The 26,548-nt window shown below is 39.6% G+C and overlaps 1 protein-coding gene across 11 annotated transcripts; it reads right to left on the reverse strand.

Moving 5' to 3' along the window:
- Window positions 1-8: 8 nt before the first annotated feature.
- FABP6 (fatty acid binding protein 6) lies at window positions 9-26,530 on the reverse strand. 11 transcript variants are annotated; one of them, XM_085518854.1, is made up of 8 exons: window positions 26,221-26,275; window positions 25,736-25,823; window positions 5,630-5,697; window positions 4,444-4,653; window positions 3,261-3,362; window positions 2,246-2,421; window positions 1,131-1,220; window positions 9-134 (listed from the first exon to the last, which is right to left on the reverse strand). In XM_085518854.1, the coding sequence occupies exons 5-8, from the start codon at window positions 3,325-3,327 to the stop codon at window positions 81-83; spliced, it is 387 nt and encodes a 128-aa protein (XP_085374980.1). In that variant the 5' UTR covers window positions 3,328-3,362; window positions 4,444-4,653; window positions 5,630-5,697; window positions 25,736-25,823; window positions 26,221-26,275; the 3' UTR covers window positions 9-80. The 11 variants fall into 11 exon arrangements, with proteins under 11 accessions (XP_085374980.1, XP_085374982.1, XP_085374978.1 ...); XM_085518856.1 differs by having other exon boundaries at window positions 3,261-3,365; XM_085518852.1 differs by having other exon boundaries at window positions 26,039-26,275.
- Window positions 26,531-26,548: the final 18 nt, after the last annotated feature.

A 26,548-nucleotide genomic window follows, 5' to 3' on the forward strand; every position in this document is an offset into this window, starting at 1 on the left:
GAGCAAAATAGGATCAGAATTATATTTTTATTTGTATTGCTGCATATTTCTGAGTGTACCAGGGGGCTGCCGTTGATGCATTAAGCGATCTTTTTGCTGGTTCTCTTGTAGACCACTCCAGAAGAAGTAGAGATCTAGAATAAAGAACATACCAAAACTTGGTTGAGTGGGGTTTTTCAAGCTTCAGTGTCACAAATGGAAAGAGCTTACATACACAGATTGCTGTTTACTGAAGCAGATTTACCATTCAGTAGAACATACATGAACAATAAGCTAAATAAAATATCTTACTCTGCTCTGAAATACTATGTAGGTAGACTTGGTTATCACCAACTCCAAGTTAGTATCAGGATTTTAGACAGATGATTGCTCTTCAAAAGCAATAAATGAGTGATAACATCAACTTCAGGGAGGGTGAGTCCCTTATTGATTGACAGAGTAACACACTTTAAATTACTATTACTAGTAGTTAAAGTACTCAGACATGTATAGCAGGCACAGACACAACCCACAAATTTGGAAGAATTCTGAGAATCAAATTAAGATCTACATCTGCCACGTGACCTTTTCATTGATAAAACAGGACATGATTCATAATTTAAGCTCTTTCAATGTTTTCTTTCCAGGAGTAAGACTGAAAAATAGACAACGATCCTACAGAAATGCTGTGAGGATTTATAACATGTTGAAGTTTTTAAAGATAAAGTTAATGATAGTTTGTACAAACATAGTTCAAGTAGCAGGTGAAAAGCTTTACATATTATTTCCTATTCTTTAGGCATGTATATTACATGAATATAGGCAGTAAAAACATAGCAATTCAGGAATATCTCAAGCTGAACACTCCATACTCTTACAGCTAGGAAACTGTGTGTTCTGTGTATATGATACAAGACAGAATATCTATAACTAAAAGTTTATTTAGTGAATTTTGGATTAGAATTAAGAGATTATCCAGAAAGAAGGAGAAAGTTAATAAACAGTTTTGCTTTACTTTTTAATGTATTTTTCTGAACTCAAAACTTTTATATATATATATATGTGTGTGTGTGTGTGTATGTATATGTATGTATGTATACATAAAAGACTTGCAGTCCTAAACAAAATAGTCTGGATACTTGAGAACTCACCTCTACGAGCTTTCCTCCAGAAATCTCTGCAGTATGACGATAGTTGGGAAAATCAGCCACTATCTTCCCACCTTCCATTTTAACTGTTGCCTGTAACAGACAGAGGTTTAATGGCCTCTGAGCTTACTGGCATTTCTATTATCAGTTATGCAACATTCATCTCCTTTAAAAGAAGGAAAACTTTTATATACACAGATTCATTAAAAAGACTAAAATCTTTGTGCTTTAGTTCCTAAATAAAAGCATACCAAATTTAAATAGAAAAATGTTCAACTAACAATACCTCTAAGTTCCATACTTATTTACAAATAAGTCACAGACACTATTCATCCACAGCTCTAAAAATGATCTTACTACAGACTATAATCTGAGTCATCAACACTTTGGGTGGTTCTTTTGTTTTGACATTTGTAGGGTAACTGTTGAGTCCTGGCCTGAACCACAGATTGAGCACCTGGGGAAGAGACCTGGTCAGCCCTGGGAACACAGGTGAAGGCAATTCAGCTGTGTGAGCAGAAGGGCTGCACCTCTTAGACCTCATTTAAGGGGTGACTGGCAGTGGGGAAGGAAAGTTGTAAAGTCTTATCTCTAGAGAGAGACCACTTCCACTTGCGAGTAGCTCTGTGCTTCTGATATTAAGGATGATACACAGAGATTTATTTACATAGGACTTTACGTAGTCCTCACCCAGTTTAAGGCAACTTCAAAAAGTGAACAGCACAGCCAGGCTAAGGACCACAGCACTGCTCTGAGTGTGCTCCTGTGGTTGTATGGTGGGCAGTAAGGACAGCTAGCAGCCAGCTCATTAAAGTTTTAATAAGCACTAAGATTGCTTGAGTCATGACAAGAGTAGGTGCTCTTCACTTTGCTATCATTCTTTACTAGTTAATAGTTTTGAAGCTCTAGCCCTTATCAAAACGCAGTCTTAGCTCTAGATATTTTGCTAGGACAACAAGAGACAAGGGAAAAAAAATATATATACATGATGTCCAAGCTATGATAGAAGTAACAGGTTACAGAAAATGTCACCAAGATACATTTAATTTTCACTCTGCATTTAAAAAAAAAACCCAACAACTGAGACAGCAAAGAACTCGATGGTTAATTTAATGTACCTTGAACTTTCTACCACCCATTGTCTCCATGTCTGCTTCCTTGTCTATAGTGAATGAATTGGTCGTGGTGCGTCCTCCTGGGAAATGCTGAGTCCAGGTGAAATCGTTTCCATTCTGCACCACCTCGGTGACTATTTTGCAGTTCCTCCCCATTTCGATCTTGTCAGCAGGAAGACCTTAATAAACAGAAAAATACAGCTTATCAAACCTAATATCAGCTGTGTTTGAAGTAAAAAGTGTTAGTAGGATGTTTGTTCTCAAACACTGACATCTGAGTGTCTGATTTGTGTTTAAATTAGCCATATAAAGAAAAATGCAAGGAAACCAATGCATTTGCTAAAACTATAGGTTTTGGTCTTGATTTTTCCCCCCAGCCCCACCTTAGGAATGATACATAATAAACATGTAGATAGAAAGTATATACAAATGTCTGCATCCCTCTACTTAGGCTACACATGCAGATATGTGAAACTTCATGTGAATGAATTTATGCCTCTGCTATACAGCTGTGTGTACCCACTTACTATTTGCATTTGGTTTATAGACAAAGGAATATGAGCACTGAACTTATGCACACAGATCATAGCGCTCCTAAGAGATTTTCCAGGGGTGATCTCAGACACGGCCTTATGCAGTTTTTCTGAAAGGCTTCACAGAAACCTGTTCCAGTATAAGACTGACAAGTATTTTCATCACACTTAAAGCTTACACTTTCACTAATGAATACTTGGGACAGAAAAAAAAGTTATCTTCATTATTATTATACTGTAAACATCTTTGCCCTTCATTCTGTTGCTACTGAAAAGGAATAACTATTTCTGTACAACAGGACTATTTCCTGCAGATAACAGTGTTGCTTGCTCTTAATGAGAACTGATACTCCTTGCTGAAGTGTGGAGCACGCCAATCAGTTTTACCTCCTGTTGATCTCAGCGCATTTCAATAAATAGCTAGAAATACTTGTTTAAATAAAGCTAATTTAAAACCTTTAAGGCTCACCCCAAGACATACTTACCAATCTTCTTCACAAAGTCATCATAGTTCTCATCACTTTCGAATTCATATTTGCCTGCAAATGTCATGTTGCCCTGGTGATGTGGCTGGTCGAGTAGAATAGCTGCTGGAACAAAGAAGAATGGATAAGTGCAGATGGCCTGAGGACCTTGTTTTTATAAGCCAGACCAAGCTGTTCAGCCCACCTGTAGTCACACCCCTTGGAAATGTACTTTTATGATCTAAGTGAGTCATTAACATGGATGCCATTGACCTATATGAAAATGAAGGTCATAATTCAATAAAAGATCCTCAGCTAATCTGGAGATCAGCAGAAAATCAAGGGCAAAAGATGGGTTTTGGTTTTTGCGAATACTTAAAGAAAGTGGTGCATGTTTATTTTAAATGTCCCATTGATTTTGCAGAGACAGTGGAATAATGGTAAAATAAGTTAAAACAGAGAGAAAATGTCTTCAAAACAGTGTCCTTAGATAACAACCTCGCTGTGTTTGGAAGCACATGTTGTATTAGTTAACATACGAACATAGGAAACAAGCTGCATGGACTATGGGCAAGACTGCGTAAATTACTCCACTTCCACATCCTACCTTATCCCCTCGAGGAAAAAACAATTGTGAAATATATTGCATTTCTTGGATATGAAGTATATTAAATGTGTTGACAGACGGCACCATGTTCCTGCATCTTTTTTAACATCAGGAGTCAAACAGTGCTTCATATTGCTTAGTGAATGTTTGCACAGAATACAAATATTTTACAAACATATATACTTGGGAAATGCAGAATTAGAGTTCTGATTTGTGTGGGATGCTCAAAGTCAGAGAATTTATTGGGTAATTTAGAATGCATACAGGAGCAGGATAGGAAATCCCAGCTGCTGTGCACTGGCATTGCTCCACAGGCCAATGACACAGACCAACAAAAACCTTCCAAGGATTTATGTGCTAATAGTGTCACGGCACTGGAATACACAGGGCACCTGAGGTTTGAATAGGAAAAATTTCCTGTGTTAAGAAAATCTTTGCAGTTCTGAAACTTTTCCTTACAGAGGCAAAGTGAGAGGGATAACAGAACAACATGTTGACTTGTAGGTTAAAAGGCTGAATCAGGTGTGAAGGGCATTTCTAATGGAAAAGAATCTCAAAAGCTCCCAGAAATAGACTCAGATTTGTAAGAGATTATACCTGTGGACTAGAAGAGATCTTGCCATGTATATTATTTCTGTTTTTCTCCCCTGTTCTTCCTCTTTTGAAGTCTGAGAGAGTAGCTTCAAAATCTCACGTCTTCTTAAAAAGAAGACAAAACTTCAGTACAGAGATGTGGTTTTTGAAGCTGATAACAATCCTTTCAAAGCTGTTTGTTTTGTCAGGCCCTCTTGGTGGGAAAGCAGTTTTCTAGAACAGATGCAGAAAGTGAACAAAAGGGAAACATAAAAAAAAAAAAATCATGGTCAATTTGTAAAATAAGAACAGAACAAATGTCCTCAGAATTATTGCCTTCCCACCCCAAGCCACTCACTCCCCCCATATTCACTCAGCTCTAAATCCTACCATGCTGTGCAGTGGCTGACTGTATTGTGCTGGAGTTTGGGACACCACAAAAGCCCTACCATCTGCTGTCTGCTTGCAATTAAAAGGATGTCTCCCTGCTTGAAATAGAAGGGAGCCGTGTACCTTTCCTCCGTGGATGTTGTCCCTGCTCTGTGATCAGCATTCAAAACACAGGGGGGTGAGAGAAAAGCAGTTAACTGTTTTGTTGTTGTTTATATGCATATATGTGTGTTTATATGTGTGTGTATCAGTTACAAATACAAAAGATTCTGGAAAGAAACAGAAACTTGCTTTGCAGTCAGCGTTACCTTCGTACTGATTTTCAAGTGTCTGTCAAAGGATTCTGTCTGTTCTGAAACTATGTTTGACATATTTTCTTGTAATTACAGCTCTTTCAGCTCAATCTTAAGCTTGTGCAGGAGCGGATAATTGAAAAAGAATTGTCCTTTAACACCAAGGCTCAGACTCTTAGGCCTTGAGTAGAGGAAGTAGCAAAGCATCAGAACAGAAAACAATGAAGTGGTTGCACACACAAAATCCTCTGTTCTTACTGCCATGGTAAAGCTTAGGCACCACCTAAGCTATAACACTGTAAACTCTGTGCAATAGCTAAGTCCAAGTCCAAGTCCAGTGCCCACTGTGCTTTTTGGGACTGGGGACCACTGACAGACACTGCCCTCAGGTGAGCTCAGTAATGAAGGCCCCTGTCTTGCACCAGGCTCTCAGTGTTTCAGATAGATGTACATAATTCTGTGAAGAAGGTAAATGAACCCAAACCATAAACCTGTATGTTTACATTAAACTTATTAGAGGCCAATACCATTGGTGCAGTAATGCCACATGGACCTTGAGGGACAGATCGAACTGGATAAGGAAAACGGTACAGCTCTGTCAAACAGGAAAAAGATAACCAGATTATAGGAACAATACATTCTTCCTCTTTATAAGGATTAAATTACACTGATAACTATCTTGTGATGTGATATAAAAATGCTGACAGCTACACAACTCTAAGACAGTAGAGCCTGACTGCACTGGGAATGGGGGAGGTGAATACAGGTGAATAGCTACTTGACTGGGTGAGTCACTCTCAGTTTATTCACCTCCAATGAGTTGTACACTACACCACACCAGAATACGTTACAAATCCCCACATGTAAATTAAAATAAAACATGGTGTTAGTAACTGTGCTTACTCTGTTTGGGTGTTTGGAATAGCAACAAGAGCTCTTCATTATGTATTTAGTTTCATCTACTACTGTGTAGGTACCTGCACACTGATGCAAACATCTTTGTGTATGTTAGACTTCTACTTAACACAGTTTACTTGAAATCCAACTGAATTAACAGCTGTGTCTGAGACCAATGGAAAAATAAAAGGCATTTCCCTGTTCACATTCAAAGGCATAACGGGAAGGCACGATACAGGTGTTATAATGGAGAAAGACAAAAGAATAAAAAGCTTCAGGTGTAAAAGCCGGAAACAACTTTTAAAACTTTATTAACTTCATTGTACCTGGCACTACCATTGAAAATAGAGAGACATGCAGCTGTTCTTTATGGAGGTCAAAGAATTATTCTATAGAAGATCATGCCATCTGGTGGCCAGCTCCCAAGGCCTGTCTGCCATGGGAGGAGCGTGTCCTGCTCATGTGAATGAACCCTGCCTCATTCATGTAAGCCCCTGACTTACACACCAGGGTTAGTAACCAGCCCGGTGCCACAGCTGAACATCCAAGATCAAACTTCAGTCTCCTCATTCTCCGATGGCTTAAAACAAACTAGCAAAAAACCCCACCTGAACCAGACAATCACCGCAAAGAAGTCATGTTACATGTATCACATTTATACAAACAATTATCTTTATGTTTCTTTTTCAGACATATTTCTAAAGGACAATGATTTCCTAAGCACTGGATTATGGCATCGCTGACGTGCCATACGTTGCTAGCCTTTGCTTAAACAAATACATATTACTGCTATCTTGGCAACCAACAGCATGCAGGACTGCCCCATATATACCGAATAGAATGTTACAGGTCAGAATATAGATGCTGGCTCTCCTGAATTCAGTCAGAATCGTCTGAAGTGCAGCTGCAACTTCAGCAAAAACAATTCAATGAACCTAACTTTATGTGCCAATATTCTCTGCGACAGATTGGCATTTATGAAATCTACTGAGTGGATACAACTGTCACAGAAACATAAACAAGGGTGTGTGTGCTTAAACGGAGCAGACAGAAGGCGAGGAATTGCTATGCAAAGCCTTTTTAGATTGAACTGCTCTGACAAAGTAAAAAACCAAACCAATCAACCACAGGACATGCATTCACAATCAAACTCACCTATCTTAGAAACTCTTCTGTACCACTGAGCTAACATCAGCACACAGCAAACCTCAGATCTGAACTGCCAGGACTTACTTTGGCAAAGAATTGAACTATTAATTACAATGAGAAGTTACACAGAAAGGCTGGATGTTCATTTATTCGGATCACACAAGTTGAAAGTGTGGCTGATGTAAATGTTTAGCATGAGTAAGTTTTCAAGAGAAGTAAAACTCTCACGAAAGCTGAAACCCAGAGGAAAAGCTCATCTAAAGCAAGCAGTTAATTCCCTCTGCCTCTCAAGTCAGTTACCTCTGATATGCAAAACAGCTGAGTTTTCAAATGCTAGTGGGAACAGGAAAGACACTCAGGAACAAAATCAAAGGCCAAGGATATCTTTACTTTCAGAATTTACTTGCCACACAGTCATAAATATAGCGCCTTTACATTCTTTTTGTCATGTTGGAGCTACCCTGCCCTTGAATGTCTCCCAACATGCTTTAAAGTTTATTAACCTTTCAGGAGTGTTGTATAAAGCCAACTGATGTACGCTCAAAGACAAAACGGAGATAAGGAAAGTAATTCCATTAGTGAGCGAACAAGGTTGAGTGACTGCCTTTGAAGTGCTTTTAAAACTGGAATGCAGTTGAACAAGGGCTCAGAATAAAAGCAGGAGTTCTCCAATGAAAAGAAACTTACTCTTAATGATTCTTTCAGAATGAAACCTGATCAGGAAAACTTGTAAATTCTTAATACAGCTGTATCTGGCAATTCAACAGCCCTCCACCGCAAATGAATATTGGTTATTGTTAATTCCTTTGGTATACAGAGTAATCATTCATAATAAATTCAGAATGAGCACATTTGATGTTAATGTAATATGTAATTCCATGAGAGTTGTGTTGTAATTTTGCCTTATTAAGTATCCATTTAGCATGGTACTCAGTGTTATTATTCTAAACTCGTAAGCAGTAGAAAAGTAATTACCAACAAGATGTGGTTGAAGTAATGAAGAGCTTGTACAAAGTCCAACCATTTAACAGCAATCCTTACTTAGTGTTACAGGTGACAGAGCCCTGGATGCGTCACTCTGAAGGTCTGAATCTGCCTAAAGAAAAGAAGACAAGATCCTACCACAAGCTGAGAGATGGGAACATCTGAAGGGGAGGAAGGTTCAGATCCTTAAGAAATCAAGTATTCTGGGGAATCCCTGAATGGAAATCTGCATTATTTTATATTATTTTCCTCAGTCAAAGCAGTGAATCAGGTCTGCTGATATACTTTAGTCTGCTTTCATTTCCAGAAACCTACTTTCCAGAGAGCAAAACAATTGATTAACTGGTTCAAACAGTCAATTGCTCAACTGAACAATTTCTTTCTGTGAGCTCAAGGCCCAGATTCTCTGCACTTAGCATTTCACACCGGCTAATCAGAATCTAGCACCTAGGTAAATTAAATCAGAAGCATCTGAATCATCTGAACAAAGAACTGGGAGGGATACCTGTAATCATGTCAGCCTCTTAAAATTTACAGCATTCTAAGAAGTGTTTGTCTTTGCTATTTAACCAGGTAGTTTAATCTCTGGTATGTAACATTTTTCTTTTGATTTCTAGTCTAAATCAATTCATATTTGTTCTAAACACGTTTGTGTTTGAGCCAGCATTGCTCTTTCTCTTAAGTACCACTTCCTTTTTCTGAGCTTACCTCCCAACTGCTTTAGAGAGCACTTATTCTGTTAAACTAAAGCAAACTGGTTGGGCCACACCAAACTCTGTTCGACACTTCTGAAGGTACAGACTTACTCTTATCATCTCGGTATTCCTCTCCACTTCCCCTGATTTCAGATAACCTTTTTGGCTTGTCTCACACAATCCTGTTAAAACCCCTCCATCTTTGGGCTAAAAGTCACTATGACACTTCTTGAACCTTGGGAGCCTTAGCTTAATAAAAAGAATTCTAAATAAGTTGGTAAACAGAAGCTTATAATTAAGGTCAGGCTGGGAGGGCTTTGAGCAACCTAATTGAGCTGTACATGTCATTGCAGGAGATGTGACCTTAATGGTCCCTTCCAACTCCAAGGATTCTACAATTCTATGAATTCAGCCTTACCTACAGTTTCTGGCGAAAGCCAACTGACTTAAAGCTGCTACCTCTATATATTTGTTCTGCATATACATACAAATCACAAGTCCCCAACAGAATGTAGCTATGGTTTAAAACATTCCTGCCTGACCTCCCTAAAGACAGGAATCATTACAATTATCCCTTCTAATTTTTCTGACCAAAAACCAATAGCCACGTCCCCTTTATCTACATAGTTCACATGATGCGTTATAAAGATTTTATTATTTGATAGTATCTATGTGATATTACTCAATGACTCATCAGGATAATATAGCTCCAAGTGGGAGCTTATTTTCAAGGTAACAGACTAATTTGGAGACCTGTCACAGGACTGTGGTCTTCTAAGCAATACTCAATCACCACTAAAAGGGGGGAAAAGGCTGAAGTTCAATATGAAATGAATACGCACCATGATTGCAGCTTACAGCAGCAGTACCTGCTGACAGGGAGGGTCATTGAATGCATGTTTCTGCAATAGGCTGTCACTGACATATACCACCACGACCACATTTAAATTCTTCCTTAGCCACAACGTATTTTGAAGGCACCAATTATGCCCTAGAATTCTTCTCTCTTCATTCTTATCGTTTACCTACAAAACTCACACAATCACATTAGAAATTGGTTCAAACGAGGCCTAGAAGGCAATGGGATAAACATGGGATGAAACCAGGACTTGGATGTCTCACAGACATACCCTGCTTCTGCAGTATAGACAAGTTCAGCACAGACTGCTGGCAGCACTACCTGCTGTACAGAGGACAGACACTCTAAGTCTTTGTTTGTTGTTCAAAGACTATCATTTAAATACTACAAGAATACTACCAGTCAATCTTGCAATACAGAATATTTCCTTGTGTTAATTAAGAATCTAACTGGAACTGGAGGTATGTTCTCCATTAGCTCCACTCCATGTCACGTTTACTTAATACAGAAGATTAATTTGCCTCTGTAAAGCGATGTTTTAAAAGAGACCATATTTTAAAGCACAAGCACATCTGACTTTTACGTTTGTATCCGTTTCAGATTTCTACTGTTTAGAGAAAGAGGTATTAATTTTAAGTGGTGTTTCAAGGAAGAACAAAGACATTAAGAGCTTCTGTTTTCTCCTTTTTTTCCTATTATAAGGAATCACTGTGTTAAAAGAGTGACAGCAATCCAGAGAGACATGAAAGGGTCTGACATAACACCAGCACTCCCTGTAGCCTAAATTGCTCCCATAGGCAGTCAGTAGTCAATCTAAGTTTCACACCTTCCTTATTTTCATGTGTCTTTACTTCTGTAACTTCAACATCTCTGTATTTGGATCATCAATGGTTACTGAAGCAAACACACAAAGCAGCTGAGCTAAAGAAAGGCCAAATTCCCCACTTGGCCTGTCAGGGGAACTTCCACGCTGCAAGGGTTACCCAGAGTTCAGCATGCATGAAATAAACACAGCATACTTTATTATGCATCCTGCTTTCCAGACTGCTGATCCCCAGCCCTTCATTTTTAAAGCAATAGAGTTGCATTTTAAATACAGATTATGTTGTTTGCCCCAGGTCATATGAGATGGGATTAATAGGCAGAGATCCTGATTCCCTGCTGTCTGTTACAACACTAGGCATCCCTTCATCTTTTGGGTATAACCGTTTCTCCAGCACATTGCCCTTTATCACCACTGATTTTCCTGGAATGCATTAACCTCCACCTATTGCACTTGTACAGCCTGCTGCTTTCACTGTGCTCATAAGCCCCAGGAACAGCTCCATTCTGCTGCTCCAGAAAATTCCTTCAGCTGAAGTTTCTGAATCTCTGTTAAAGTCAACATTAAAATTAAATATGAAGGCAGATCTGTTTTGCTGTTGATATTCCTTGTATCTTAAAATCACACCTACTCCATCCCTCCCATTTGCTTCACTTCTCAACCTTCTCAATTCCCAGCTCCTGTAGCTCACCTTAAGAGTTAGATGGAACAGACAGCTATGTGGTGATGGTGTTAATTACTGCCCCTAAAGACCTGACAAAAAAGGGATTTGGGCTTAAAATAAAGAATCTCAAAGCCAGACAAGGGAAGCCAATATTCAAGTGTATTTTTCTTACACTAGGCACAGCATTTATTAGCTGCTTATACTAGATCTAGTCTGCAGCGTTCCTCTTCCAGTGGGTTTATCTTGGCTCTATATATTGTGGAATTGGGCAGCAACAGTATTCTGGTCAAACAATGCTGACATAAAACTGGGAAAAATGAGACCACGATGTTAACAACTGTGTTTTTTATCTCAAATCCTGGAAAAAGTACTATTTTCCTAATATTTCCTTCCAGAATCAAAAGGAAAACCTGGAATATACTTGAAAATCCAAACTTCATCTCACAATACAACAGTTTACATTCATTTTCCTCCTATACCACGAGAGATCAGCAGGGTATACAAAAAAAAACCTGCTTATTTTTTAAAGCCTTACTTTTAACCTAAATTTGCATTTCCGAATGGCACAGTTTGGTAGCAAACACAGATCAGTTACTGTTCTTAGGGTGCTTAAAAATCTACACACAGTTCAGTGACTGGAGAAAGTCATTTCTGCAAACATCTTGGTTCCTCAGACAGAAACTGCATTGATAACATTTGCACTGAGCTTACAAACCAGTTGGATTCCCCAGGAATGCACAATTCTCACACCCAGGGTAATCCTTGGGACTCCTCAGTGAGGATGCTGGGTAGCTCTAAAATTAACATTTCTTTGCCTTTCCTACATAGAAGGCACGGCTGTTCAGAGCAGCCTCTGGCAATCAGATAGAGAAGCCTGAATCACACTGCCATCTAGTGAGAAGCCTTAATTCTGTTCCTTAGCTGAATAAACGTGCAAATAAGCTTCAGATAGTCATTGTCGACTTGCTAATGCTGAGTGTGTTAAAGACATTCTGATACTGATTTAAATTGCAAGGTCCATCTCTGAGGAATTAAATATAAATCTCAGGCCTTTAAACATGAATTTAAATCCATTTGTGATTATTAATGACTAATTCTTTATAGTTTTAATACACTTTTTCTTCAAGCTGTCAGTAACATTCACAAATAATTGATCTTCCCAAGGTCATAGAGTAGGGCATGTGGATTCACTATTACTTAGCACACCTGAAAATCAGCTCTCACTATCTCCCACAGTAGTTGGGTCTATCTTGTGAGCTGCTGTGACCAGGGTATGTCAGATGTAAGCTACTAACCTGCTGTATTCTGAAGCTGGTAAAACAGGAAGGCTGAAACAACTGTTTGAAGAGTGAATTCATCCTGCTCCATTAGACTCCCTAGAGTACAGTGATGTTTTTATATACCAGCATTAAGTATTTCATGACTTTCATTTTGGCAGGTGGGTTAGAGGAAAAAAGTGAATTCCATAATAGAGGAATTAAGAATTGCTCCAAGCAGAAGTGCAGCAGGAATGGCAGAAAGAAGGCTACCCCATGGTAAATGTCAGAGCTAATCCAAAATGGGAGCCTATCTCCCTCTGAACAATACTGGAATCAGCAATGAAACACTTTTAAGTATAGCTTCAGTTACTGTTAATTAACATCTCTGGTTTTGCTTCATTTTTAAGCTGAGTTTTCATCTTGCCACCTATGGAAATGTTCTGTATTTAAGGGCAAAACATAGAAAGAGAGGCTGAAGGAGCGTATCTGTCTCAAAAGTCTTAATCCTTGTGAAAAGACAGTTCACTATAATAATATAGAAATACACACCCACTGCTGTACAATGGCTTACAGTTACAGCTACCTCCAGACACCACCATAGAAAAAAATTAAACTTTGCTAATGAAACGTAAATGGACTGTGATACAGAATCGAGGCACATAAATGAATTTTAAAGCCAAGGGAAAATGATTGCTTTCCACTGCCGATTTCAGAAACAAAAATCTACGTGTCCAATAGAGCTTTTCTACAAGCAATTTGTACTCTCAGGCCCAGCTTACACCTTTGTGTACTCTTCTCCCCCCCCCACAGCATTACTGTTTGTAACCCAAGTGTCAGTAAGAGCCCTTTGGCCAGATGCATTCACCCTTTCTGCACCCTTCGCAGCTGCATCACTGCCTTCAGTTTCTCCTCCTAAAAGAAATGCTCATTTCATTATTGTTACATGCTGCTATTCTGATGCTTGCACAGAGGTTGGCTGCAGGGCTAGATGGGAGACCTGCTTTCCTTTCCTTCTTCAGGCTTCTCTAGGCTCAAAAGAGAAAACACATTGACTACATAGATCCCTGAATCAAAGAGTGTTTCTTGCAGAGAGGCACAGAATCACCAGGGTGGGTCACTGAGTGATGTTCACAAACCAGGGAGAAGCAGGAGAGGTTTTTGTCCAGATCATGTAATTAGGGACTGAGGAAAACCAGAAATGGAAGGCATGAGGAGCTGCAGTGCAAAGTAGGAGAAGCTGACTCGTATCTACCTCTTTTTTCCACAGGAAGGATGATCAAGCTAGATTTGATTTACGTGGGGTCAACAAAACACGACAATTCAGGAAGAGAAATGGCTTGAATCAGCTTCACAGTGCCTTGCTGCAGTGAAATGGAAAAGCTCACAAGCCAGAGACAGGCTGAGAACACAGCCAGTGCAGGTGGTCCCTCTACTCAGTCTCTAGTGACTGAAAACATAACTGACTGATGAAAGCATTGATTACTGAAATTCCTTCATTACTAATTTTCAGTCATCTGTTGGAGAAAGAGCCCTTCTCCTACAATAATGGGATTTCATTTATTTATTTATTTTGAAAGCTTTTTGTCTGCTCGGTGCCTTCTCTGAAGTTATTGTGACCTACATACAGACACGATCCAAATAAAGCCCTTCTCTTTAATTTTTTATGTGACATTGCTTGGCTGAGCCAGCTCTGGAATTGCTGTGGCCTCTGTTTTATTTTCCTCACACCAAGTCAGACATGGTTCTGTACATGTATGTTTTCTCCACTATAAAATGAATGCTCAAATCTCACTCAAAAAAACCCTAGGAAGTTTACAGACAGGAGGTGGCACTGACTGACATACCCATGCTGTGTTGCTATCCTGAAGCATTAAAAGAGAAAGCCAAGAGCTGCACATCTGCCTGCAAGAACTGAGGCACACAAGGAAGTTCCTGAGACCTAATGCATCACCAGCGAGCAAAAGAAATTGATGCACCATTCCCTTAGCTGCCTGCCAACACACAGTACAGCACGATAGCTTAAATCATTTCCACCAAGATAGTTTGATGAGGCTTAAATGGCACAAAAAATGACTCTAGGGATTTGGAATTCAACCTTTGCTATTTAAATCAAGATTGGTAGGATCATTACTACCTGACGACTGCTCATTAAGCCTAGATGAGATAAATTTGGTAGTCAGTTGAACTCCCAGTGGCTGGAGACTCACTGACAGCCCATTTTGTGGCACAAAGGTCTATTCCATCTGGGATAACTCAGGCTATGAACAGGTCTCTGGCTGGAAGTATAACCATGCTGCTTTTCCAGAACATATTCACTCCACAGCTGGCATTCAGACAAACTAAATTCACCAAGAACTGAAGTGCCCGGTAGGATCCCCTGCCTTGTGATCTGCCCCTGTAAGTCAGGGCTGAACCTCCCCCCTGCAGCAAGGGGATCTGTCAGGGCTCAGGCTGTAGCTGCTGTCTGAACATGAAGCAATGCAGATCCCACTGCTGTCGGTCTGGCACCTTTCACCAGCCCTACATTACTCAGCAGTTAGAGAGAAACAACAGGCATTTCAGCATAGCAGGGGAGCAGCAGCTGGGCTAGAGGGTGAAGGAATAGAAAGAAGCAATTATACCATTATGAGTATCAAACAAGCCCACATCACTCTCACTCATGCTTGGGGGTGCAACACCAGCTCATATCCACCTTTGCTGCTGTTATTTTGACAGAAATTGCTCCCTGAGCAGTCATATTCAGTGATTATTTGTCTCTGTCCTTCCTCCTCTGATTACAGCCAGACTGGGATATCCCTGATCCGCATAGAAATGAATATTTTAAAAGTCAGCTCTGTCCTCAAAGGGGCTCGTGCACCATTAGGTCTCCAGATTTACTGCATTAGCAAAGAACACTGCAGCAACAAAGCAGCCGTGATAAGCCACGAATGAGGAGAAAAGAACTAACAGAAAAGGATTTTGTCTTCATACAGACCTAACTGGAAATTAAAACGATCACGAAGGCCCTGTTTCTATATAGGGTATTTTCACCAAATTTTGTAACCATGCTTACAGAGCCGGCTCTAATATAGCAAAGCTTCTTGACTCAGCACATGCGCTGTATTTCATCTGTGATCATGATTAGCAGCGAATTACTACTGTCAAAAAACAAAGTGAATTAAAAAATAACATTTGATGGGTTGCTATATAATATTAAGTCTCTGTGAAAGTCGCTCTCCCAACAGCAGCTTGTGCAAAATAGAAACTATTCTCTGTGGTATATGACAGTAGCACAGATTTTCCCAGAACTATTGAGAAAGAACAATTATTAATTGCAATATGTGTACCCAGGCTGATATAGTTGGCAGCAACGTTAATGAACACACCACATGGGTTGCCACTATAAGATGTGCCAGGACTTTGTCATCTGACATCTGAGTGTGGAGCCCTCTGCCTACTTCCACATTGTTATTTACTTATCCTATTCCTTCCCTGACAGAGCGACCAAGTCACAGGCCAAATCTATTCCTTTCCAGGTGTTTTGCTTTATGTTAATCCAAAAGCAATCACACAACATAAACACCTGTCAATTTCTCTTCCCCATTCATGGTTCTCATAACTCTCCTGTGGATATTCCCCAGCTCTACTGAAAGAAAAGATTTGAAATTCACTTTCAAATTCAGTGTCAATTCACTGGGTGGACCTTCTCTCCCACTGAATCATAGACATATTGATAGCTGTCTTATGCCTACAACTGGCTTTACTTGCTTAACTCTCCGAACTGACTCATATTTTCATCAATTTAGATCAGTTTCAGAGCTTATTCTGGCTTGACCAGATCTGACTCACTTTGCGTGACTTCAAAAGTTAAAATCCAAGTGAGACTGATGTAGAAAAACCATAGTCAAATCATAACTATTGTCTCCCTACTGAAATGACAAGGAATTCCTGGCCTCCAACGCAAACAGAAAGCAGTACTTATTTGGTGTATCACTGGTCCAAGCCTGCATCAATCAGCCAGTTTGGTTTTATTCCAAGAGGAAAACATAAAGACATAAAGGTTGTCATGAAGCTCTACTTTTAGAAATCCATACATATTTACTTTCAGGTTGCAATCCAGGATGGATAGCATCCCTTCCTTTCCTCGTATCAACTGCACATCTCAGCTTGGTGTCATCAGCAAACTTGGTGAATCTCCATTCTCACTGACATTCATCACTGTTCTTTTAACAGAGTGGCCTACACAAGAACTTAAAACACTCTCATACAATAGTTGCAATATCTATTCTACGCCCTGTAGGCCAGGTGAAAAAGACTTCACCGAATACTTGTTCAGTTCTTTGTCTGTCAGACTCCTCTTGACATTACCACACATTCTGCCTGAACAGAGACATCAAGGACTGCCAAATACTTGTTACCAGAAATCTTGTTAGAAGTACAAAAATGCTACATTAAAATACATTGTAGTTGCACAGTTTCTAGGCCTAGAGTGTGAAAATAAGTCCTTTTTTCCCCTCTGATTAGTTCTGTTTTGTCTGACACGCTGTTCATTGTTTTAGGACACAGACACGTACCTATATTGTGTTGTATGATTCACCACACTCTTTTTGCTACAGAAATGTATCACTTGATGACAGTACACATCATGAAATCAAAGTTGCATTTCATAACATGTTTGTCATTCAAATGAATGCCAAAGTAGAACAAACATCAGACATATGCCAGACTGAAGAACAAGGACAGTGATAGAACACTCAGTAAACATGACATCTAACTGACACAGTATTCAGTTGGGGGGATGGGGAGAAGTAATAACAAAACTGCAGCGGTGCTGCAAGCATTAATAGTCTAAAGTACAGACCTCAAAAACACAAAGAATGAACCTTGAATGAGATGCAGATTGCTTGAAAGAAGTGTTGCTATCATTCTCAGTCTTCTCCCTATAATTAATAGAATGGCTCAGTAGCGTTTAGTCAGGCTGAACGTAAATAAAGAAATCATATAATCTGCTAAGCAAACCAATGAGCAACAAAAAAATATTCACAGTTATTATATGCCTTCGTTTTCAGAAGGAAGCATCTCTTCTGCTGTTTAATTTATACATCTTTCAAATTAGTACAAACCAATCTGAGGAAAATGCATTTTTAAGCCATTTCCATTTCTGCAGCCTTCTACCTATTAGAAACACAGAGGAAAAACAACTACACTTCAAACTAACCAACCGTCCCAGTGGAAAAAATCTGGGGAAAAAAGCCTGGTATCCAAAACTGCTCTGATTTGAGTCAAAGAACAGAATGTCTGATAGAAGGATGAGATCTGCTCACCAGCCACAGACACCAGCAGACACAAATGGGCCATGACCTCTCTAACTGTTGTCAGCTTGTATGTACGTGCGTGCGTGTGCACCTACAGACACCAGGAGGGACAAATCTATCCCTGATGTAATCAAATTAAGAAGTCAGAGAAATTACATCAAAACGAATATTGCCCTGAATATCGCTATACTGATGTGATTATGTGGTTTGGGAAGTCTCCAACTCAGAGTGGCTTTCTCATCAAATGAGAACCACAGGCTTCAGTATTAGTTGTCTTTTGTTCTTCTTTTTTCTTCCTTCTTCCAAAAACTATTAAATACTTTTAATTGAATGCCATTGCTCATATCCTACAGCTTTCATTGCTTCTTTGGCCTATTTAGGTGGAGAGGAAAGGCTTGAAAGACTTGGATATATTGCCCTTTGCTCACGTATATTCTTGCCTTTAAGCAGCTAAGAAATCTCTACCACAAGAGGCAGCAAGAATGAAAGTAGTAGGGAATCATTTGTAATTTAAGGATTAACTGGATGCCTCTGAAAGACTAATCATCTTGTTATAATATTACAGCACATTTTATCCTCAAGTTGTTTTTAAATGTTCATTGCAATTAAACCCTCATTAAACTCCTATGAATGAAATATGTCCATATTTCACAGCCAGTAAAGCTGAAGCTACAGTGATTCATAAGAACCATGTCAGGGATGTGCAGACCACTCACGTTTGCTTCAGCTATGGAAGCAGAAATGTTCCAAATGATTACTATTCAATTCTACTTTTGTTGTTGTCCTGTCTTCTTAGACTATGCCAGCACAAAATCCTAACTAATAAACTACATAGGATTACCATAAGTAATTAAGGTCAGTATTTTACCATTCTTGTTATTCCCATTCAACACAAGATTTATTTCCAAGGAATGCAGCTAAGGAAAAGCCACACCTCAGCAGTTGCAGGTGCTTTAAACTTGGGGTCACGAGCTTACCTACAGAAGTAGGCCACAGCCATAAATGTTACTGCAGTTATTTCCACAGTCAAAGAAAATATAATTACTTTGAAATATTGTTATTGAACGTGAAATAGGCGTATAGAATTCAGGAAATTACACAAGAAATCCAAAATGAACTGCCTCACCAGCATACCCACACTTCAGTTTAAGCCTCCTCATTTATCACTGGAGCTAGGGTAACGTTTCCAAACAATGGCAAGGAGTGTAGTTTGTTCATACCACGCCAGCAATGCATTACATGCCTGCATGTCAGCAGCATACACATTTCAACCCATAAGATATATCAAAACCAACTAATTATTGAACAACATGGCCATTAATGTGAAACAGGTATTTTCACACAGGGCTGGGGATCAGGAAAAGAACATTAAAGGTACGATCTGGGTTTACTATTCAAGAATAATAAAATGCAATGCTTATACACGATACAAATGCTCTTTCTGGTACTGCTACAAAATCTGTCAGTTTGTGTAGTGATTTGTATTACAGTAGCAGGTAAAGGCTGCAACCAGGGTTTGGTTTCAAAAGTGCCTGTACTTAGAGCAACCTGGTCCATTCCCATTAAACAAAATAATTCAAAATGGTTATGATTCAAGAGCAGCATCTTAACAGAATGCAATTAGTCAGCTGAAAAACTCTCTGAGATACTTGGTCTCAATTCTGTTGTGAAGCAAGTAACATTAATTTACAGAGAAATAAAAGACACCCCTTGTAAGGACTTGTAAAAGAGTTCTCTCTCATAGAAGAGAGGCAATATTTTGAAGTACTGAGGTACACAGAATAGTCGGAGTGGATTTATACCATCTGTTAGAGCAACTTGGGTTACACCACGCTATGTGCCAAAGCAGCCCTCCTTAGTTACATGCCCATATCATTTACGGGTTTGTTTACAAATCCCAGTTGACTTAGTTAGTATACGGGCTTGGTGAAAGAAAGAAATGAACCCCAAAACGGGCAACTAAAACACTCAATCTACACTTTAAACGTCTTTAAAGTTGTTTTAAACTTTGTTTAAAAGTTGTTTGTTTTTCCTCTCAGTACATTCAGACAAAAGGAAACTTCAAAACTCAGCGTTACATCCACTGAACAAAGAAACAGAGGGACAGGAATATCCTTGAAATCCTTTCCTCCCCAGTTCTATGAGCAACCTGCCCCGCAACAGGTATGCAAATCTCTCTCTCTCTCAAGAAAGCCATAACAAAAACAGAATTATAATCCAACTTCATGTAATAGTTGTGGCTGTCCAACCCAAGTATAACAGCTTTTGTGTCTATCTTTGTCCCTTTACTATTTCATTACACACAGACTTGAATATCAATATACTCCAAGCCAGATTTCTAAAGAACAGTGAATCTCCCAGATCTTCCCCTGCAGCAGTATGGAATTCTTCAGCAAGAATGAAAATAATTATTTAACATCTAACCCACACTATGTAAACAACTAATATTAAACCAAAACACCCAAAGAATTCTGAACAACAGATCCGACGCCAGATATATTAAAATGAGTAACACAAAGTGCAGATTTCTCTATTGGATAATAACAGTAAGCAATTCAGAGAGTAATGCTTCAGCCGAATACCAACTGCTATTGGATTATCACTTGCTCAGTTACCCTGACTCGGTAATTATTTTCTTCCAAAGAAGAGCTGACCATCAGCCAGTCCATAAATGTTTCTTTTTTTCAGAGATACTGAGCAAATACATCCAGCTTCCATTTTCTGGTACAAAGAACCAAAGTTTGCTGTGCTCATCCCATAAAGAAATCAAGTTGTATGTGATTCCACTGACACAATAAAGCTTACAAGCTGGTAACAAAACTGTTGATGGAATGTGAAAGATTTGGTTTACTTACAGATTTCCAGGAAATATTTGTACAATACATTCTCTTGCCGCAATCTTCACATAAGACTGAAGATTTCTTAGTTGCAACATCCTTTAAGTCTTATTAAACGTTTTCCAGCCACATATTTGACTAGGACTTACTGCAGGGTTTATTTGCTACAAACATTCCAAGGGGATTTCACAAAAATAACATTCTTAAATAATTACAGGAGATTGAGGAAAAATGAAAGAAAAATTAATGGAGCGAGCTGTATTCATGGAGAAAATAACCACATTTGTACCTTAAGTAGGAAAAAGGAAAGAAGGAAGAACAGGTCAAGAAAAACAGAATTTGTGTGAGTGAGAACAGAAGAGTCTATCAATGTCAGAAGGTCGCATCTTTAGTCCCATGGTATGTATTTGTTTAGGCAGCCCTTAAATAACTAGTTGTGTTTTTCCTTACTGTTATCCATTTTTTGGATTTTTACCCATACAGACCGGTGTGTTTCTGAAGAAATAGTCTGAAACTCTCTTGCATACATAATATTTACAAGATATACTGCATTACTTGAAATATAATTTGTGATCTTTTAATTGTGCTGCAATTATATTTTGCCAGCTGGAGACTTAAGAGCTGCAGAGCGCTTGGCTTGTGACAAATTAGCCACATATCTTTCATTTCTATTTATTCATTTAATGCTTTTCAGACAAATCTAGAAATGTTCTCTTCCATAAATGTCCAAAAAAGATGAGACAAAGAGCTAAGCTAGAGCTTAGAATGCAGATATTTACACAGCCTTGGTTACAGGTAGCCCTTTTCATAGTAAAGAACATCTAAATGGCTGTGCATAACACACAGCATTTATTAAATTAAGTGTTCTTGACTGGAACTCAGAAGCTAAGGAAGAAGGAAACAGAATCATGAATTATTGTGCTTGAGGTATAAAGCATTATCTAATTTGGCAGAACACTGCCATTTATACAACTGAATCTCTAGGTGATTCAGAAGTATCCTAGTGATTCCAAAAACACTTGGTGCAGTACCCATCACAAGATAAAAGAGGACACAAAGGCAGATAGAAGACACCAAAAGGAACCTTCTAACCATTCCCCTCAGATGCAAAAGTGGCTAAGATCCAACCCTGCAGCAATGCACAATCTGACCACGGCTTTGTACTGAGGGCTACTGCATTCAGTTCAACTGCAGAGAAAAAAAACATCACAGAGAAAATACCACAGTCATCAAGACTAACATCCTAACAAAAGTACTGGGAGAACCTGAGTTATCTGCGTTACATCGCCTCTCAAACACAGTACCTCCAAGGGCCGGTTTTACCATGGAAACCGTACAGGGAAAAGAAAAAGAAAGCTACTTAATGGTGCCGCAGCAGCTTGAAGAGATTCTGCCACAGCAGCAAAGGCACCTGCAAACAGATGTTACAGTTCAAAACTTCACTATGAGATTTGCAAGTTGCATGACGAGGCCTCGCTTTGGAAAGCCTTATTCCATCAGAATGCAGCATCCATTAAAAGAACCATTCGCTAATAGCTTCCATGAGCAAACTCTTGTGCTGCATGAGCCAGTGCTCATGTAGGATGCTGATTTAGCACTGATCCAGGGAAAAACTTAGTCACTCAGTAAATCATTGGAGTGTTCTGTAGGGACCTTCAACTGAAATTCAGGTAGGGTCCAGACATGCTTACCATATCAGGACCATATTTAAACTAACATTTTATGACAACCCCAGCAAAAGGAGCTCAGCACTCATATGGATATGGACATAAAGCTCAGTTATCAGACAACCATTACAACGACTTTTGTTTCCCCACAGTCAATAATATTATTCCAGAACAACTTATAAAGAAATTAACAGTTTTAAGAGCACTACTTTCCTAACTTGCTATAGAAGCAGCTAGTCTGCAGCACGCAACCAAGACCCAACCTTTACTTTATTATGTGCTTATATGCCTCTGAATTACTTATGTAACATCAGCTTTCATTGGTCACATTTGTTTTCTTTTTGAATACAAAAGCCTTGAAAATGTCACAGTAGTGGAGCTTGACTAGCAAACATCGAATGATTTTTAAATGGATTTAGTAACACGGTATAAAACTGCGGTCCTTAAACCATGACCTACGGAGGGATTTTATGAGACTCTCAGTCTCTGCTTGGGGTCACAAGAAATTCTTGTCACTATGACAGCCATAGGATTCTGTTGCCTCTATGATCCCAATTGACAAGTGGAAAAACGTTGCATTTTCCAAAGTACGTTATTTCTTAGTGTTGCTCTTGTCAGCAAAGACAGGAGCTGCTGGTTGTCTATAATATACAATCCCTTTGATGCGTAGCATCACGGAATCTGAATAAGTTTGTTAGAGCTTCAAACTGTAAACTTCTAACCTAGAATTCTTACATACCAGTCCAGATATCAGGAAAAACACCTGCCATCCTAGCAAGACTTTTTATAAATCCACATAATCACTTAAGGCTTCCATACGTCTGCATATGGATCAACTGAAGCATCAACAACCACAGTGAATGCATGTGTACCCAGCCAACTTGGATACCAGTAACAACAAATTCTGGCTGCTAGGCAATTACAGGGTGCAGCCCATTCTTGAGACTGCTGTCACCATTTCACATAAATGGCAGATGAGTATTTCTGTGTCTGCTGGAAAAAACAATTTTGGCTTCACTGGCACCCTGATTATACTCTGTCAACATATAATATTCCATTACAACCTTGTAGATGCGCCTGCATTTTCTGCTGGACTCTTCATGGCAGTGTACGTTTACTGAACTCAATGCACACAGAATGACACAGTCACCACTGCACATCACCTTAAACCGTACGTAACACAACTGAAGCATATACACACTGTGACTATTCATCCACTTGGAGATTTCCTATTAATATTTAGTTCAGTGCAATAAAGCATCTTGGTATTGACAGAAAAAAGTCAGCATCCATATCTGGTAGCAGAGGCATTTCAATAGATAAGGATGCCAGACCTGATCCTTATCATGTCCCAGCTTAGAAACACAATTCTTCCACTGGTGTATGCTGTTGCAGTGATACAACCACATCTGCTTTTTTACCACAAACACATCACATCCATTTACTCACTCAATTCAAGCTTAGTGCAATTTCTGCCTATCCAGTCATCCTAAATGCTGTTAATATATATTAACATATATATATTCATATAGCTTTGCATTTTTTCTGCCTTCAAATTCATCATTTTATGCACTCTATGAGTTCCTCCCACCCTTGAATTCATGGCTTCTTTTCTACTTTTGTCCTTTCTGCCAATCGCAGAAAAGAGACTCATTTTATTCTAAAGAAACTGTGCAATTTGTTTCATTAACTTCATTCATTTTAATTTGGCTGTTTGTAAAGGCTCCGGGATAGAAACAAGGCCCCAGCTATGCTAATCACTATGCAAACCAGCCACAGAAAGACAAACCCTATCCCCAGGAGACTACAGGCTACATTTAAAATAAACAGAAATTAAATGGTGATCAACAAAGATTGTGATGGAGAAAAGTTACACAGCAAGTACTGTTCTGTTCAATGAACAAGTTTCATCCTGTATCTGCACGCCTACTGCTAAGAGCGTTCCCATTCAGGAGTTACCTGTGGTATCCCATTTCTGTTCATCATTAGATTAGAACAACATACTAATGTTTTATTTACTACTTTTCACGAGCACAAATAGCTCCTTTGAACGTGCAAATAACATTGACAAATTGCTGGTTAAATATCATTTTTAAGACCCTCCCCCTCCAAGTTTGAAGTGGTCTGGTTGGATGGGTTAGAGGTTTTCTCTTCAGTTTGTTATTACAATGAAACTTCAAGAGGTGTTAACAAGTCATACACCGAGGTTTGTTCCCCCTGCTTTGCATAAGGATTGCTGTGGCCTCCAACCCATGTAAAAGATGAGTTTTTTAGCATTTTAATGCTAATTACCTGCCATAAGCAATACTTGATGAAAAGCAGGGTGGATTTCAGTAAGCATTAATCTCCCCGAAGTCTGGAAGAGGAAATCTTCCATTTTCTGCCCATCCTTTACACAAGTCTGAATTTAACATAACAAGAAGCCTGCTGGGCTAAGCTGTTAGATCTCAATGTCCCATTAGCTCAAGGACCGAGTAGTCTCTTTGTATAAATTGGTAATGTCTTGTAAGCTCCGAATTTAATGCCGTTCTTCTATGCCAGGGCACAGCAGCACCATGAAAACGAACTGCAGCTAACTGAACTATTCGTATAGCACAATTAAAATCACAACCATATGAAGTAACTACACAAGCCGCGCTGTTTTATAGTAGGAACCGCGACAGTTCTGGCTTCTCGTGCCTTCTGAAACATAGTAGGGCTACCTCTCTTAAATACAGAAACTAAAATCAATAAAAAGAAGGTCTGACAATCCCTACCCCTGCATCCTGCCAACCCTGAGGGTCAACCTGATGCCTATTCCTCACAACACCAGACTGGAGATGAACAGATTACTACAAGTGTAAGACAGCACAGGGAAACCAGCATTAGAGCAGATGAACATGGCTCTACAGCACAGAACAGCTCTGTGCAGGCGGGGTATGGTTTGGCCTACTGCTGAAATACAGCTGGAGAACCTCCAAGCTCAGTCAAGTTCTTTGCGTAGGAGAGCAATGTAAAAACAGTTCTGGTGTTACATACGAGTTACCTTCACCAATACGGTTTTTAATCTGCACTAGGACTCAGCTGAATAAGGTAATAAGTAAGAAGGCTGAAACAAAGGAAAGGAGAGGAAAGAACAGCACAGCCCTTCTTCCACTTATCCCACCATTCTTATTTCCAAGATAAGAATCCCCTTTGCATCATTTGCAAGTCCTGCAGATCTTTCAGTGCCACTATAGCGCCCTGCTAGATGCACATAAAGAGAAAACTGAAATCCTAGCTTTGAAATTAAGGTAATTCAAGAGTGACAAATCTCGCTGTTCTCCAGAACACTGAGACATAACACATTCAGCCTCGAAAGCTCCTGAACAGCTACTATCACTCCAAGTATTCCAGCCTCAGGATACAGGACACGCATCTGACAATGCTGGTCAAACAAAACTCTTTCAAAACGACCTGGGTGGTAATATTAATAGTATTAATAGTATTAATAGTATTAATAGTAGGCAGTTTTTTGAGTGCTTACCACATCTGATTTCTTATAAAGCACACATCATTTGCTGTATCCATCTGCTGTTCCTCTGTGTCACTGACTGACAAAGCTGGGAGCTCACCTGGCAAGAAATAATAAAGAAAACATTAAAATCACTATCTACTATGTATTCCCCCCCAGTAAATACATTCTATCCTCCAAACTCATGCTACCAAACCAGCAATATAATAGATATGATGGGAAAACTTAAAAAAAACAAGTGGTTTTAGCTGTATTTTGATAGCATTTATTAACTAATATTACGTTTATTTCTAACACACGCCTCCAGAAACACACCTAGTTCTCTTCCTGATGCTCCTATGTGTTTCCATACACTTTATGTGAAGCAAAGCACTGTCACATACATCAGGGCAGGGTTCACAAGCATTACATGACTCAAACCATCAGAGCCCCTTTATGGCCGGTTTCTCCCCCATTCCCTCCCCTGGAGCCGGTCCCCCATCATGGAGCTGACTGACCCCCACGAGGCCACCCTCGTGCCCCCGCCATCTTCCCCTGCGCCCTCTCCCGGCCACCCGCCTGCAGCGCGCCCTCCTGACGGACGTCAGCTCCCACCAATCACCGCCCTCCATTCGGAGCGGCTCCTCCCTCCACCAATCAAGCGGCGGAGCAGCCGCAGAAGCCCCGCCCCTCTCACCCGTAAGCGCCTGCGAGGCGCTAAGCCCCGCCCCTTCTTCCTCTTCCCGACTCTCTATTGAATGAAGTCCTCGCTGACCAAAGAGAAGTTCCCATTGGGTTTGATTGACGGCTCCGCTCTCCATTGGGAGTAGAAAGCTCCGTCTCGCC

This window comes from Coturnix japonica, chromosome 18 (genome assembly GCF_054131305.1).
Source record: "Coturnix japonica strain WE chromosome 18, WE-NBRP24, whole genome shotgun sequence".
Taxonomy (NCBI): domain Eukaryota; kingdom Metazoa; phylum Chordata; class Aves; order Galliformes; family Phasianidae; genus Coturnix; species Coturnix japonica.